Genomic DNA, 17062 nt, shown 5'->3' with positions numbered 1-17062 from the left:
TTTGGAAAACATACTGCCTTATCTCCAACCTCAAGGACATTGTTCCTCTGAAGCTTTCACAAAAAACCCTCCTCAGAAACATAACCATAACAAGCTTTCTTCTCCTACAGTATCCTGGAGAGATATTGCAAAAATTCCTGGATTAGGAAAAACAAGCATGGAACAACAATAATGGAAGGTAAAGCCGTATCATTATGGCTCAGTGCAGAGATAGGCAGAGCAAAATCATCGCTAATGCACAGTACACAAAGCCTTGGAGCAGTGTGTTATAGAATATATAGAATTTTCTACATCAGAAAGGATTTTAAATGTTGATTTGAAGACACACAGCAGAACTGCTCTTTTACCAACTGCAGCAATACAGTTTACTTAAATATTGGGATAGGTTGCCCTTTCAAGTTGTCTGCATCTATGGGCAATTCAGCTGGTATTTACATTCCAACTGCTTGTGTTCAGAACAAGCAGCTCAGTCAACATCCTGATTCTCCAGCTGAGTCGCCCAGAGATGGGGTCACCAATGCAGGCAGATAAACACAACTGAACTTAAGATCTTAAAAGAATCAAGGTAGCTTAAGTATTCGTTAGTCAAGCAGGTCCCAGAGCAGACAGCAGGAAAAGGAATTAAAAAAGAATTGTACATCAAATGTTAATACTTCTTAATATTAGGAATAATTCATATTTATAATTAAGGATCAACAGTGAGAAGATCAGCTGAGCCATTCACTTCAGCGTTAGTTCCAACTACTGGAGACCAGAAACGTCACAAAAGTAGCAGCTCCTCAAGGCAACCCCACTATCTATCGTGCTCTGTTGATTTCTGTGAGAAAAGTTAGTATTTTTAAGACTATTACTTTTAATACAGATCTGTAGGGCAATGGAATTACCACTGGGAAGACAATAAATCAATGGCAGTGTGGAGACTATACACATTTCTAGGAGTTTCTTAACTGTGTTCATAGTACTGCCTGGTCTGAGATACTAATTTTTTGATAGTGCAATACATCAGGAATGTAACTTTTGCTTTCATGCCATCCATGAAATCACACTGCTGAATTTACAAGCCATCATGCTGTTCTGTCTGAAAGGACCTCCTTTTACTGTGCACATTTATGAGTTCCTCAGGAGCATTGTCATCTAGCCCAATTTAGCAGATTATGCGAAGAGAATAATTGATTTTCAAAGAGGTTCCTCCTTCCAAACTACACTGTGCTCTAACTGTCCACAGGCTCTAACACAAAAAAAGTGAAACTTGTCCTGAATTAAATAAATCCTCCCTTTTTGGTATCAGGTAGGTTTTGCTGTTGTTTTCACAGTTAAAAAAAAGTAATGAAGAGAGATCTGCTATAAACACCAAGTACCGGAAAAAAAAGAAATTCCTTATTAAAAACCATAGTTTTTGGCAAAATATTGTGGTGTGGATCATTGATCCTAAATATTTCTTTGGTGCTTCAGTATAAGCCACTCCAGAAGTGCACATCAGGAATAAACAAAAGCAACTTGGAATACACACTGGTTTTAAAAAATACATGCAGATGCTAAATTAAATAACAAATGGGTGGATCCAGCTTGCTCCCCTTCCATTCTTACCTTTGTCTAGGAACTATGAAAAGTGCTCGTACCAGTTTTCTTCTGTTGGCTTTCGTATTCATATTCATGCAAAAATCCATTGCTGCCTATAAAGAGGAAAGTTAATGCAGTACTTCCCCTTTAATAGAGTGGATTTTAATTAAAGCAACAGAAAATGGTTTTTAAACATGGCTTTTATAGAGCTATTTCTATCACATGCAGCTGCTTTAAAAATAACCATAAAGAAAAATCTTCAGTTTTGGCTGGAACTGACATAGTTAGAAAACATGTCCACTGAGAGGAATACAGACTGATTAAAAATTAATTCAGCTACTGCCAGACTCCAAAGCGTAAAATGCTTATTTCTTATCTATCTGATCTTGCTTTATGGCTTTTAAGATGGAAAAAACTAAAATTATGACTGTACCTTGTCTATGAGGTCTCTGTTGACACAATTTGGAAGCTGCTGAAGAAAAGCATCTACTATGAGTTTTAAATGAGATCCAGTACTGGCTTCTTCATCCTCTTGTTCTAACAGAGAGAAATAAACAAGCAGCACACATCTTTAAGCTATACGATATAATCATTTATGAAGATATTTCCCAAACAGTGCATTTGTAATGTTTAGTTGTTAAGTATTCACCCCCATTATTATAAACACGAATATAAAATTCTGATTTCCTGACATCAGCTATGAAGATCTCACCAGATCAATACCCCTACTGTTATCTTCTAATTGCAAAACCTGTGGCATGCTTCAGAAATTTTCCAGACTCTCCTCTACGAATTTGGCACTTAACACCAGATTTTGCTTTTCCCACTATTTGGTACCACGAAAAGAAACCTTTGAATTCTTAAGAAAAATTCTTAAGAAACACAGTGCCGCTGTTTCCCCATGTCAAACGAACACAGCTACACTTTTAGAGGTGCCAAGGTGCCATTTGCAGCCCTTCACACATAATTAGAGGTTAGAATTGTTAAATCATGCTACGTAAAGCCATAACATAAGAAAAGTCTTTACCAATTCAAAAGGTAGAGCTGAATCTTAGATTTCAAGGAAAGTTAGAAACAGAAAATATTTTATTAGCACCCTAAGCACATTTGATGAGAAAAGTAATTTATGCACTGAAGTCTACATTCCTTTTTGTAGTCACTTTTCAGGCAACTGCCTTTACATTTGCTTACTTTTAAAAACTGTGTGAAGGAATCAGTAACTTTCACTACATAAACAGCTTTAAAATAATTTTCACTTGTATCTGTATGACTTGTTACAAAAACATTCATCACAATCCTAGCAGTTTCTAGCAACTAGTTTCATAAATAAATAAATAAATTCCCCTGAATGCACGCATTCAACAATCTACAAACTAAAACAATCAAGTTCAAAAAACAAATCAGGAAGAAAAAGAATTCTTAAAACCAATTCTTTTTACCTTGCTCATCAAGAAGCTTCTTTGTAAGATCTTCTGCCTCATCTCCACAGTCCAACTCCAGTGCATCATCATTAATATCCAGGTTCTCCAGCTCCAATTCCAGGTCCTCATTCCCACCTGCTTCCTTATTATCTTTGGCATCTTTTGAATCTGTTTACAAGTTTAGTAGAAATACCAAATAAATACTAATAAATTGTTAAAGATACACAGTCATGATTAGAATACAGGAAGATTAATGCTGCTAAACCTGCATCTCTTTAGTGTCTTAATGGGAAATCTTTTACACAGATGAAGGAGAAAAAGGAAAAAGCAGAACAGGAGGAAGGTGTTGAAGAAATAACATGCTATTATAAAAGGTCACATAAAAATTATTAGTTTCCTTGAAAATAGTATCTGAATCTGATAAAGATTCAGAAAAGAACAGTTAATATTTTTCTCGGACCATGACACTGGTCCAACACTGAATTTTACTGTTCTTTCAGGCCTCCTTCCAATACCATTTCCAGACAATGCTTCATTTAAAAAAAAAAATTTCGAGGCAGATAACCTTATTAAAATTCTAAAACTTTTCAAAGCAGAGTGTGACAACTTCTAAACAGTGCACACATCATATGGAAATATAGACTCACAAACAAGTAACATATTTAGGATCACAGACAAAATTAGTCTGGAATGGACTTCGGTGATATCTCCAGTTCAACCTTTTGGTCAAAGTGGATGAACACTATTCATACCAGATTTCTCAGGTATTTCTCCAGTTGTTTTAAAATATTAACACAAAGATTCCAGTCTCCCTGGGCAAGCTGCTCCAGTATCTAAAGATCTTTACAGGGAAATTTCAGAATTATCCAAACATCCGTCTTCTCTTACACCTTGAGACAGGGATGGTGACTTTTTATCCCATTGTACCTAAAGTCTGCACATGCCTGGTTGTGAATTGAGGGCTGTGTCAGAAGTGAGGAACCACCCAGGTCTTTTAAGCTAGTGAAATTTTATGCTGACAAAGTCACCTACCATTAATAACTTAGTAAGAAAGTAACAGTGAAAAAAACCCCAAACACTTAACATCTGCAAAAAAGGGAAAACTTCCCATTTCTCACAGAAAAGTTTGTGTTTACTCACACTGGTTAACCTCCAATTACTTGAAATTTAAAATTCTAACAGTATTAAAATGCATTTACTTTTTCTCTTCCTTAATAACCAGATATAATCCCTACCCCATCTAGTTTATTCCCTAAAAATTCATCCAAACTGGTGTACTGTCCTGATTACCACAAATTATTTCATTGGAGACTCATTACTTCCATCAAGTTTGTTTATCTGATGGACAAGATATGTTAAAGAAAATATTGATCAAGCATCCTACCTCTTGATTCATCTTTGCTGGAATCCTTGTTCTGGGAATATTTTTCATTATCTTTAAACAAAATTGCTGGCACAAAAGCCTTCAAGTCAATGAGATTCTCATAGAAGTTTCTAGCATCTTCATCTTCCCAGATACCCCCCTCCAAGTCATATTCTCCAGGCTTTCCTGGTGTGAAAATATCAATACCAGGTCCATGCTCTGCAAAAACAGTGAAACCATAAGAAAATTATTTACACAAACTTACAATCTTCTATGAGGAAGCACCTTAGAGATTAAGAGTCCTTTTAGGAAAGAGTTAAACTATTTATTACTACCTCTGTTTTCACTTAAATACTGCAATGCATACTTTAAAGTGTTTTTAACAATTCAGTCTTAGTATTAGACATATCAAGAAATTATCTTAAAATTGTAAATTTCATTTTAATTGAAAATGCAGACAGAATCAGAGAGGAAGTCAAATCAAGTAAAACTAAGCAGCACATTATGCGGTATTAGAAAGGAAAGTTATAACAGACTTTAATAACATTAGCATTAAAAGTAATCACTTTGAATATGATGAACTGTACACCACTGAGTTTTAAGAATAAAGTTTAAAAAGAACAATTTAAAATTTAGAGGCACTCAAGAAAAACAGCTTTTTAAGTTCAAGATCATTTAAGGCAAAAGATACTCACAATTTCAGTAACATCTCAACAAATCTCAAAGTTTAGATTTAAAGGCATTGAAAGCTGCACTTCTGCTCAGGAGGCCAGACAGCTACACCTACTGATTTATTTGGCTTAACAGTATGTTCCTGCCCATAACATCATGACCCAAAATGGACTTCAAACATATTTTTTAACAGTATTGGTTTTTAAAACTCTAACAGTTTTTAAATACTAAAAACTGCATAATATTAAATGGGAAGGATCAGGTTAAAAACATTTTTAATTTCCCATTTATCACTCTATTCCCAGAAACAAATCTAAAGATATATTACTTAGGCTACCATAACTACACAGAATATACAATAGTTATGGTTACATATTAGGCATAATTACTTTAACTTAAAAAAATAGATGTATTATTCATTAGCTGCTATCCTTTGGGAAAAAGGCTGAATGAAATGAAACCAGCAGAAAGAACACGTTGTAAAAGGGTTTCGTTAGTTTTCCCACCACATCCAAGCCAAGTCCAGGGTTCTGTTGTCTTGCTTTAGAATCTGGCTTACCCTCGGGTGTTGGTTTTTCTTGGGGGAGGTCAGGCATGTTCTCATCCAAAAGATCAGCCAGAGACTGAGAATTGGCCAACAGCTTCTGATACGACATTGCAAATTCCTCATATTGCTTGTGTCGATCTTCGCTCAGCTCTCCTTTGGAGTGGAGAATGCGTCTACAAAAATCAAACTTACAGTAAGACCACCTTTTTCCTTAAAATATATTTGAGCTATACTGAACCACTATGAATTTCTCTGAGCAAAGCTAACCTGCCCTCTTTGAGGGAACTGTAAGAATTCTAGTTTAGACTGCAATAGCAAAGATTTAAGTGACACTATTATTTTTTCAAACCACACTGAATTTCCAACTTCAATCCCGCTGAAGACAGTACAGCCACAGAAGCTCCAGCATCCATGTCCAAAGAGAAAGGCCCACTTACTCTTTGCCACAATTAGGCTGTAACAGTACTAAAAATATTTGAATAGTAAAATAAAACATTCAACTTAGATGAAAGCTGGATGAAAGCTGCTTTGCACCTGTAACAATCCATTCCCACATTGCTTAAATGATTACATGACCTATTATCACCAGCAGGGTCAAAAAATTTGCAAGCAGCCCACTGACTTTCCAATAAACCAAGTTATTTCAAGGCTATTGGTCCAAATTATGAGCAGTTACATTTGTTTCTTCAGCTGCTCTTTATTTTCTTTTACAAAACTGTTCATACTTGTTTTAAATAACAATTTTTAAAACTGAAGTCTGTTGTCAAAAGTAACTTGCATTTGAAGGAACCTAATCACTACTTGAAAGTGCTGGAACTACTGACCAGGCACCCAGCACTGAGATGAAAGCATCAGAAGTCTGAAAAAAAGGTGCAAATGCCACAATTTCCAAAACAAGTTGTATCTTTACATTATCATCTATAGGATTCCATTACCATTAGGCTTTCATTATGCAATAGGCATACGGTCACAGTCTTGCCAAAAGATGCAAGCATTTTGTGGCATAAGAATTCCGAAATAGTTTAGGCAATGTCAGTTGAGGGATATCAGTTTTCTTGTTCCAGGTTAGCTGCAGAACAAGTCATCTTTGTACACATTTACAGGGTGAGCAACAAGATCCCTTATGCCTGCCCAGAACCAGAAGTGGACACAGGTGTCTGGCTAAAGGGCAAAAAGCACTAATGCTGGCAGAAGTTCTATTTCTCACTTATTTAACATGTATTGCCTGCTCCTGCAAAGTACAGCAAAAAAGAATTAACAAATTAAATAACCACTGACAATTTGTGAAATGCAATAGTTCAGTGTGGATTCAGGAAACACATTAAGTGCAAATTCATTGCTTTTTCATGGAGACCACTGTCCACTGCATACATATTTTAAACTTAAAATATACCAGCAGCTCTATAAACATGAACATTGAAGCTTTGTGCTATTATAAAAAACCAAAAAAAGCAAAGTGCTGTAACAATAGTACAAGACTTTCAGTTCTCAATTTCAGTTCCAAGAAGACAACTGTTAACAAATTCAAAGAAGCTAAAGCAAATGAAGCAAACTTTAAAAAGCATGGTTCACCTCTGAATACAAGTACAGCACACAGTACTTGTCTCACTTGATGTCACTTCAAAGCACCATGAGGCAAGTTCAGCACATCTTTAGACAAAAGAAGTTTCTTCTATAGCTAACACTTATTTTTGAAAACTCTCTTTAGAATTTGGGAATCAAGTTGTTACCTTCCAATGACACAGCCTGTTAAGTTCTGTTGTGCCCTCAGCTGTGTAACCAAATGACCACCAGGTTTTATGTTATGTCTATATCAAAGTCACAGCATAACTCAAGGTACTTTTCCTAATTATCCACTTAACCAGCAACACTTGAGTCTGCTTTAATTTTACCTAAGTGATTCCACAGGTAACACAGCACTAAAGTACTGTTAATTTAGCATAGTAATTTTCAATTAATTCAACCAATTTGTAAGGCTTGAATCATTTCACAGTCGCTCTCCTGACACAGATAAATTGATGAGTTATTTACCTGACAAAATATCATAACCTAAACATATGACACAGTTGATGCACTAAAGGGAACAGTTCATTCCCCTACTCACTTCAATGATTCTGGAATAACAGTGTGAATAAAAACTACAGCAAAATGGATCAGATTTTTAATACACAGAGAACTGTTTTAACCAATAGAATAATTGGTTGTTTTGTTAAAACAAAAAAAAAAAAAACAAAACAACCAACCAAAAACACCCAAAAGAACCTGCCACCCACATTAAAAAAAAAAAAAATTCAAAAGCAAATAAGGAACCAACTGCACAATCACCTTCCCAAAATCCACAGTTTAGGAAGATTTCTATAGTACTCAAACTTCTTACTAAGCGAATTTCTGTCTTGCCCTCCCTCATGCTTTACACTTCCATAGCGGGCAAACGCCAAGAATTTGTTACAGATGATGTAAACAAACAAAATTTGGTAGGAAAGTTTTTTGATGTCTTATTTAACAAAACTTACTCCTCAACTTTTATTAAGGAGTTAAAATAAGCACCTCGAAGTTCAGAGAGAGAAATAACAGAGTTCTCTTAATCCACAGTTCTTCACATTCCTTCCCCAAAACAAAGCTTTGCACCCAAGTTCACAGGGATAACTCAGATGATGAGGTGCTCCAAGAGGTCCCTCATCTGCCCTTGTCTGATCTACTCAAAGCAGGCTCAGTGATGAGGTCAGACCAGGCTGCTCAGGCTCTGTGCAGTCACTTTTATCCAGTTATACAAGTAAATATTAAAGTATATTTCTCTCTCCCAGATCACTTACATTCTTTCTTCTTCTTGGTTTCTTACCATATTTTATACCTCTCAGAAACTTTTTTCACTTTATTTTCTGTCATATCATTAGGCTTTGTAACACCCACTCATTGAAACACCAGACAGAACCAATGTGCCCAGAACCAGTCATAATTGTGAAAGTATTAAGGTTCATATTCATTCACTTTGAAAGAATTACACCCAAGTCAGTAACACACTTTAAACTAGTGAGGTACTTGCAGAAATGACAGTACCTCAAGTCAGTTTATGATCCTGTGAAATTCAAAACTTGGCTGAGCACAGATAGGACTGCAGCACAAAACCTATCAGCACAATGGATCCTTGCTTTGGAAACATAAAAATTTAATGCCTTCCAAGCATACATTTGGCTCTGGATGGATGTCCAGCCTTTTAGCTGAAATATGTGACTATACACAGTAATATGGTCATTTCTATGTGACTGGAATGCTTCCAGAAGGGATTAAGAATTAATGTTTTAAAACCAGCATTTGGGTTTAGGCTGGCTCCAATAATGAGAATTCAGGATGCTTTAACCCAACAATTATCAAACAACGTGAACATGGCAGAAATAAAATTATTCAGATCTCAAGGTCTGCATATTTATACCCTACAATATTAGTACTACATACAGATATTTAAGAGGACTTTTATCAAATTGTCTACACCCTCCAACATTTTAATACATTTATTTAATATATATTTTTCCACCTTGGAGTATAACAGATACCTTGTTAATTTAACCTATTTTTTCCTTCATGCTGGCACACTAAAAATGTAAACAAGCCAAAGCAATTGTGGCATATGCTTCGTTAGATACATGTGGGTGGAAAGGGAGAAATCAGATTATGCCAACTGGAAAAGGACAGTACCAGCTGGGAAAGCAGCATTGCTCTCCTGCTGATAAGGAAACAGCACCAAAGAGAGTAAAGAGAATTACAGCTAAAGGTCAACCTCCATTTTCTTTAAAAGATATTCAAAGAGTCTGTTTGGTGTCTGCTTTTTAAGTATTCAGAACAAATTTAGGACCTTTTTTAGAAACATTGCAGAACACACTTATCTTCTACACACTGCTAACAGACTTTGTTTATAAATACTGCAACAAATCTAGCCATTTCATAAATAAACTGTTTTTTATTCATAAGGAAAAAACAACATTCAATTGTCACCTGTTTTGTCTTTCAATATTTTGTAGCTCCCTGTGGTCCCTTTTCAGGTGTTTGGTCAAAGACGTAAAATATTCCTTCAACAAATTCTGGAAGGGCTGTTGCTTCTCTGGGCTAATTATCTCACTAGGAGGAAAGCTCAAGTTAAACTTCTCTGCAACAGTTTTTACTTTCCTTGGTACCAAACCAGCAATGTCATCTCCACAGTGCCGACAAAAGCTGATAACCACAGAAACATGAGTGTGGGATTCTCGATCAGCATTAATGATATTTTTAAGCTGCTCATAGATTAAAGACAAACCTTCCTTGTCAGTGAAAATCCCAACTATTGTCAATTCTGCAATGAAACGCAAATCAGTTCTTAACTTGGTAATGTTGGGAGTCTTCTCTTCTTTCCTTGCTTCAAAATGTTTTTTCCAGGCCTGCAGTAATGAAGGAGCAAAATCAGCATATCGCTGGTGAAAGAGGGAACACAAGTGCACAGCGCAGTTCACATCTGATATTTTCAGTTTGGCCTCCACAATAGAAGCTACTGCTTCTGCAATGTATTTGCTTAAATTCAGGCTATTAAAGTCATGGGACAAGGAGTCCCTTTGTTGCTCTGTAATGGTTTTTAGCTTCTTAACAAAAGCCGTGTTCTTCTTCAGACTGGAGTCCAGTCTGCTGAAGAAGTTTTCCTCGGGACGACTCTCCGGTGCATTCTGGTTTTTGCTGCGGAGCTCTTTTCTTGCCTGATGGCGCTCCCAAGCCTCCTGATGGAGCTGATGTGCTTCCTCTTTCTCCCTATGAGACATAAAAGTTAGTAATTTTTGTTACAGAGCCTTACTCTCAGGGTATCAGCTCAAAGGAAAAAAAGTCACAGTTGGAAAACCTTCAGCAGTTCTAACACAGTTTCCCCTTACTCTTTTCTTAAATATTTACCAAGCTAATCCTAGAAAGCTAAAGCATCTGCTTCAGAAACTGTTTAATTTTTGTGCTGCAAAGGGCAAGCACTACTTGCTACAAAACAAAATTTCTCAAATATTTCTATGCAGAACATATTAATCCAAACAGACTTCAAAAATATAAACATAAAACTCCATTTACTACAGATGGAGATTAAATTCTTACAGATGAGGACAACAGCCTTTTAACAGGTTACTATATTCCACAGTAAAGGAAAATCTTTTATTGCCAGGCTATTGAAATTACACAGAAAATTTGGAATAGGTGAAATATATCTGTCCCAGGTAGAATTTGGCTATGACATTGCCTCGATCTTAAAAGTGAAATATTTCAGACCTGAGGATGGCCAAATCCTTAGCTTTATTGGTCTAAAGATGCCACCTTCAACACTGTAATACCTTTGGATAACATACTAAGAAACATGGTCTTGGTAATATCACATATTAAACTGCCAGGTTACATTCTGAGTTTGCCATCAGGTATCAACTGTCTGTGATTGATTACAGAAATGACAGTCATTTCTCACTGCAGATTTGCTCCTGTTATGGTCTGTAGACCTGTTAAGAATCTGTATTCCCAATATTTTGACACTAACACTTCATCTTAAATGCACCTGCGCTTTCTTATTGTTCTGGTTTGGGCTGGGACAGAGTTAATTTTCTTCAGAGTATCCTATGTGGGGCTGTGTTTTGGATTTGTGCTAGAATCAATGCTGATAACACAAGGGTGTTTTCATTATTACTGGGCTATGCTTACACAAGGTTAAGGCCTTTTCTGCTCCTCACCCCACCTCACGAACAAGGAGTCTGGGGGTACACAAGGAGCGGGGAGGGAACACAGCCAGGACAGCTGACCCCAACTGACCCAAGGGATACTCCAGATCATATGACATCATGGTAAACATATAAATCTGGGGGAAGAAGGAAAGGGAGGGATTGCAGGAGTGATGGTGTTTGTCTTCCCAAGTCACTGTTACATTTGATGGAGCCCTGCTGTTCTGGGGATTGCTGGGGAACTGGGGCATGAATTCCTTGTTTTGGTTTGCTTGCCTGCACAGCTTCTGCTTTACCCACTGCACCGTCTTTTTGTCAACCCCTGAGTTTTCTCACTTTTACTCTTCTGATTCTCTTCCCCATCCTGTTGAGGGGAGGGAGTGGCTGTGTGGCCTGATGCTGGCTGGGGTTAAATCACAACATTTACTCAAGCATAACTGTGCTCTCCATGATCATCACATGCAGAACACTATCAAACCCCCACAACAGAGACCACAGTAACAGAGGTTACAAGTGAAAACACAAAACCTCTTAGAAGTCATAAAGCACAATCAGACAGCCACATAAAATTGATAACAGTACATGCAACTTACTAAAAGTAACTCAAAACAGTTCATCTTTTGTAACTCTGACCACAATCCTGATACTAGAACTCCAGCATTTGGCACAATTAAACCTTTGAAAGACAACTTACTTCAGTTGAGCAGCTTCTTCTTCTTGTTTCTTTTTTTCTTCCTCCTCTTGTTTCTTTTTCTCCTCTTCTTCGAGTTTCTTTTTTTCTTCTTCTTCTTTCTTCTTTTGTTCCTCTTCTGCCTTTACTTTATCCTCTTCTTTTTTCTTCCGCTCCTTGTCTTCCTTCTTTCTTTTATCCTCTTCCATTTTTTTCTTTTTATCTTCAGGAACCTTTAAAGTCTCTCTCTTCATGCCAACCTTGACATCCTCTTTTGGCTTCTCCCTGGTGCTCACTGGTCGCCTTTCACTAAATTCTTTTTCTTTATTATTTAACTGAGATTCTTTTTCTTCCATATTTGCTGGCTTTTTGCGCTCAGCTGGCATTGTGTTACCCAGGCAAACCTGCAGAATCACAGGAGAATAAATACTTTTAAATTGCTGTTGATATTTTAGCCATTTTTCACAGTCCACCCATATTCACCTAACTCACAAATGCGTGACTCTTCAAAATAAAGGTTTAAGTTTTCTTGAACTAAGGAATGGACCTGTCAGGTAAACACTAATCATTTTATAAGCATGTTGTTCTGCAAAGCTGTCTTCAGCATGAATTGTGAAATAAAAGCATCTTGAAGTTTCTACAACCCAAAGAATCTAAGATCTTGAACATAAACAAGTCCATCTGAAAAAAAAAACCTCAAGACTGATGAAAACAAAGTACCCCTAACTTAAAAATAAGTACATGCTTGATACATCAGCATGCACTTGCATCTCACTGACTTTTCTACACATCTCCTTCCACTACCACTACTTAGGATCATAGGAGAATGCAGGTTAGATGGGACCTCAAGTAATTCAACCTCCTGCTCAAAGCAGGGTCAGCAATGAGTTCAGGCAAGACTGTTCCAGGTTCCAGTCTTGGAAAGTGTCAAGGAAAGCAACAGCACAACCCCTCTGGCCAACCTGCTCCAATGTCCCGTTATCCTCACTGTGAAAAGGCATCAACTCACTTCCTTCTTTCCTCACCCCTCCCCAGATTTCCCCAGCATCTCTGCACTCAGCATAAGAAGCAGCTGAAAAGCAAGCAGTGCTGACTAAGCTGTATGCACAAACCTCCCTGCCAGCAGAGCAAACAGAAATAATATCAGAAAGGCGAAGGATAGAATTCCTCTCTCCTTCTACAGAACCAACATTTTGTAGGAGCTTTAGCCTCTTTGGTGTTTCCAGCACCCTAAGCTTTGGCATCATTTGGCTAAGGACAAAAAAGGTAACATATACTGAACACAAAAGGGTAAAATCACAGGACAATTTTGATTAGGAGGAAACTGTGATGAGCACCTAGTTCAGCCCCCTGCTCCAAGCAAATCCAATCAGTTCAGAGGCTTGGCTAAGCTTTAGTATCTCCAAGAACAGAGAAGCAACGGTCCCCTCCAGGTACACTGAAAAAAAGCTTTTCCTAATACCAACCTGGAAATTGCCATGCACATACTGTGTTTGTTTCTTTCCATCCTGTCCCTACACAGCTTCGAGAAGAACCCAGCTTCATCTTCTCTATGCTCTCCCATTAGGTTGTTTTAAGACAGTAATAAGATTTTCCCCTTTCTTCTTACAGATCAAGAACCCAGTTCTGTTTCTCTTCAGATATCATGTCCTCCAGCCTACCTGTGTTCTTGGTGATCTTCCGATAGACTTATTTCAGTTTGCCAATGCCTTTCTTGGGAACAGAGAATCCACATCTGGAGGTGGCAAGCACTGAACAAAGGGGGAAGACTCACCTTCTTCAGCTTTATGGTTAACTCCTGGTACTACAGCCCAGAATGCAAGGGCATTCTGCTGACTCATGTCAGGGTCAGATGGGCCAGTCAGGACCACAAGAGGCAGTTAGAACCACCTAGACTTTATTTACTTCAGGCTAAATTGATTTCTTAAAACCATAAGTAATTTTCAGACATTTACATGCTTCAAGTTAAATGCATATATAGGTGAGATTGATAGGACACCACTGCATGTGATGCCTTCTGATGAGCCATCACTGTTTTTTTATTAGTAACACCAGTTTGATTCCCAATAGCCACCCCTACTTTTGCCTTTCTAACATTTTACTCTGGATGATGAAAACATGCTAGATTCACCAACGCCCTGCATCTACTCAGAGTGGATAATGAGACACTTGCATTTTAATCTAATGTAGAGTGCTTCTGGTATTAACTATTTTGAAATATGTTTATAAATAAGACTACACAATAAAGAAGATATGTTTTTTAATAAGCATTGCACAATCCCTCTGCCATCTCCCAAACAATAAAATGAGAGATTCATATACTGTTTATCCCACCCAGATGAAACTCTGTATTACAATATTTAAGGTGCTTGTCCAGGGCTTCTGAAGAAAAAATGGTTTGCAGAAATTCACAGTATCAGTATTCACAGATGTGCAGTGACAACTTATCAATGGGGAACCTATTCAGGACTTGGCCTCTGGCAGCAACTGGCAACAGCACCAATGGAGAAACATCTCCGACACTGATTTATGGAAATCAAATCAGCATTGCTTAAACAAGCAGTAGCAAATTTGGCTCCCTAATGCATGTCTACAGCTGTAAGATTTCGGAGCTCAAGATCTCAGAACTACCTGAATTCCAAAACCACTGATCTTAAAACAGTATTATTATGAAATCCGTACTTAACCAAAGAGGGAAGAGGTTCCCTATGTTTAAAGAAATGCTGGAACAGCATGTCACAATTCCAATACTCTGAACAAAATACCCAGCTACACATGTAACTTTTAACAACACGGTCATTTACCACAATCATGATGGTACTTAAGCTCTTACTAAATTTAGGAACTCAGAATTCAGCTTTAAAGACGTATCTGATGTTTGCTTGTATAAAAGCAAACCAGAGAAGATGGGATACAAAGAAAAGGGATGGAGCATAAATGGGCGCATTATGGTTTTGACCACAAGGCAGTACTATCCACTTTTTCCCAGTGAACACTGATGACCAAAAAAACCCCAAAAATCTCATTTTACAATAGGTTTTTGTTCTGTATGCCAGAACAGGTATGTTGCAATACTCCTCACTACCTGCTACGTGTACAGCTCCTTATCTCCCAAACCTTTCCGATGGCTCTGCCAGCTCGTTTGTGCCGACACCAAACACCCTCGGGCAGGAGGAGGAGGTGCAGCCACTGCCTCCAAGCTACACCCGGGCTGATCCAGCATGGAGCTCCAGACGGGCTGATCCGGTGTGGAGCTACACAAGGGCTGAGCTCTCAGCCAGCACAGAGCTTCTGTGACAGGCAGAGTAGAACTGTCCCACAAGCAACTTTCCCAAAAGTTGTGGGAAGCAGGGAAAAATAGGAACAGGCAGCTGGCTCGCCTGTGTCTCCTTTCCACAGGAAACAAGAAGATGGTATGGAAACATTAAGAGAAACTTAAAGATTAAGACAACTTCAATTTAACACCTCACATTTACATGAATGTACTGATGAAAAGGCACAATAATGACATGAACTCCATAAGCCAACAGACAGGACAAACCAGCACTCATACCTGAAAATAAGGAAGGACAGAGAAAACAGAGACAAGACAAACATCCCTATGCCTTTGGACTCCTGGCAACCCATTTCTGTGGAGACCCTTACATGCTTTAACATTCCTTCTTAGTTTCAGCACGACACATAATATTTTTTCAGAGGGAATTATTTATCTTAATTTTTCAATATTTGACATACCTTGACTCATTTGCAGTTAAGACAATTTTTATTGTACTTAAGTTTCTACTCTTTTCTTTCATAACAAGCTTGGAATTTGAAAGAATGGGACTAAGTTCATGATACTCTGAGCTCAGAAACTTAAGAAATAGTCTTGAAATACAGAAGTAACGTTTAAAAAAAACCATCTGTGTATTTACTCTTGAGGAAAGAAGAGAGTAATATAAGGTATTCAGCATCACAAATCTACTCACAATTCAGAGTAAAAGAATAAACATCAACACCTTGGCCCTCAAAGCAATCCTCTCAAGTCAATAAAAACTGTCTATTCTCAAAGCCTGCAGTAACATGATCCAGAATCCCCAACTTGCAAACACAAGTATGAGAGAAAAAAATACGGTTCTACTAAACTAGACATATAGAGATTTTTCACTAGAAATCAAATGGATCACATAAGCAGTCCCTTTTGCAGCTACTCAATTTCAAAAGATATATGGCAGATAAAGAATGCAGGCAAGATGTCCCACCTCTGACTGGCTGAAAAATCTCAAAGAGCAACAAACTCCTCCACCACTAGTTATCACACCACTAGAAGGCTGTAAGTTTCAAGAACTGAAATGCAGTTAAGGTTCTCTTAATGCAGAGGGAAGGTGGATAAGAAAAATACCCAGGTCAATGAGGAGAAAAGAAACTTAGCCACAGGTTTTGGAAGATGAGACACAGTACACAGAAAAAAAACAGAGTACAGAGAGAGGAGTCCCCCACACAGTGGCAGGGAACGTTCACAGAATTACAGAATATCCTGACTTGGAAGGGACCCACAAGGATCATCAAAGCCCAACTCCTGGCACTGCACAGGACACCCCAAGAGTCACACCATGTACCTGAGAGCATTGTCCAAACGCTTCTTGAGTTCAGACAGGCTCGGTGCTGTGACCACGTCCCTGGGGAGGCTGTTATAGTGCCCAAGCACCCTGTGGGTGAAGGACCTGTTCCTGATATCCTACCTAAACCTCCCCTGACAAAACTTCAGGTCACTGACACATCGCCTAGTCGGCCTGCCGAACAGCCGGGCACTTTTACTTTCGCTTCTGTACCTCTCGGGGAGAATGTTTTGCTGCCAGACTTGCAGGAACGCGCTTTCCACCGTGAAACAGAGGCCTATAGACAAAGCACTAAATACAAAAAGACTCCTTCGCTACCACCCCAATCCCCGCTCGCAGCTCTCCCGCAGCCCAGGCCCTTTTCCGGATGGAACCAGCAGCTCGGGAACAGCAGCTTCCTGTCCTTTCCCGGCCTCCCTCTCCCCGTGCCCTCAGGCACCGCCACCCGAACCTTCCCTGCTCCGAGCCCCACGGCCCCTCCACCTCCGGAACCCTCCTCCCCGTGCCCCTCCCAGGCCCCTGTGCC

The 17062-nt window shown here is 38.4% G+C and overlaps 1 protein-coding gene across 1 annotated transcript in view; it reads right to left on the bottom strand.

The window, feature by feature from the left end:
* The window catches only part of UPF2 (UPF2 regulator of nonsense transcripts homolog (yeast)), a 52655-nt gene extending 35740 nt beyond the window's left edge, over positions 1-16915 (bottom strand). The window contains exons 1-8 of the mRNA XM_017740379.1: positions 16537-16915; positions 11963-12342; positions 9554-10333; positions 5576-5736; positions 4366-4563; positions 3000-3149; positions 1994-2097; positions 1588-1673 (exon numbers count right to left, since the gene is read on the bottom strand). Of these exons, the coding sequence (XP_017595868.1) occupies positions 1588-1673; positions 1994-2097; positions 3000-3149; positions 4366-4563; positions 5576-5736; positions 9554-10333; positions 11963-12324 (1841 nt within the window). The 5' untranslated portion in view covers positions 12325-12342; positions 16537-16915. The remainder of the gene's footprint in view (positions 1-1587; positions 1674-1993; positions 2098-2999; positions 3150-4365; positions 4564-5575; positions 5737-9553; positions 10334-11962; positions 12343-16536) is intronic.
* Between the last annotated feature and the right edge of the window lie 147 nt (positions 16916-17062).

This window comes from Corvus brachyrhynchos, unplaced genomic scaffold (assembly GCF_000691975.1).
Source record: "Corvus brachyrhynchos isolate BGI_N302 unplaced genomic scaffold, ASM69197v1 scaffold307, whole genome shotgun sequence".
In the NCBI taxonomy this organism is placed as follows: Eukaryota; Metazoa; Chordata; class Aves; order Passeriformes; family Corvidae; genus Corvus; species Corvus brachyrhynchos.
Note: the sequence above shows the minus strand (reverse complement) of the source record. Positions and strands in the feature narration are given on the sequence as shown.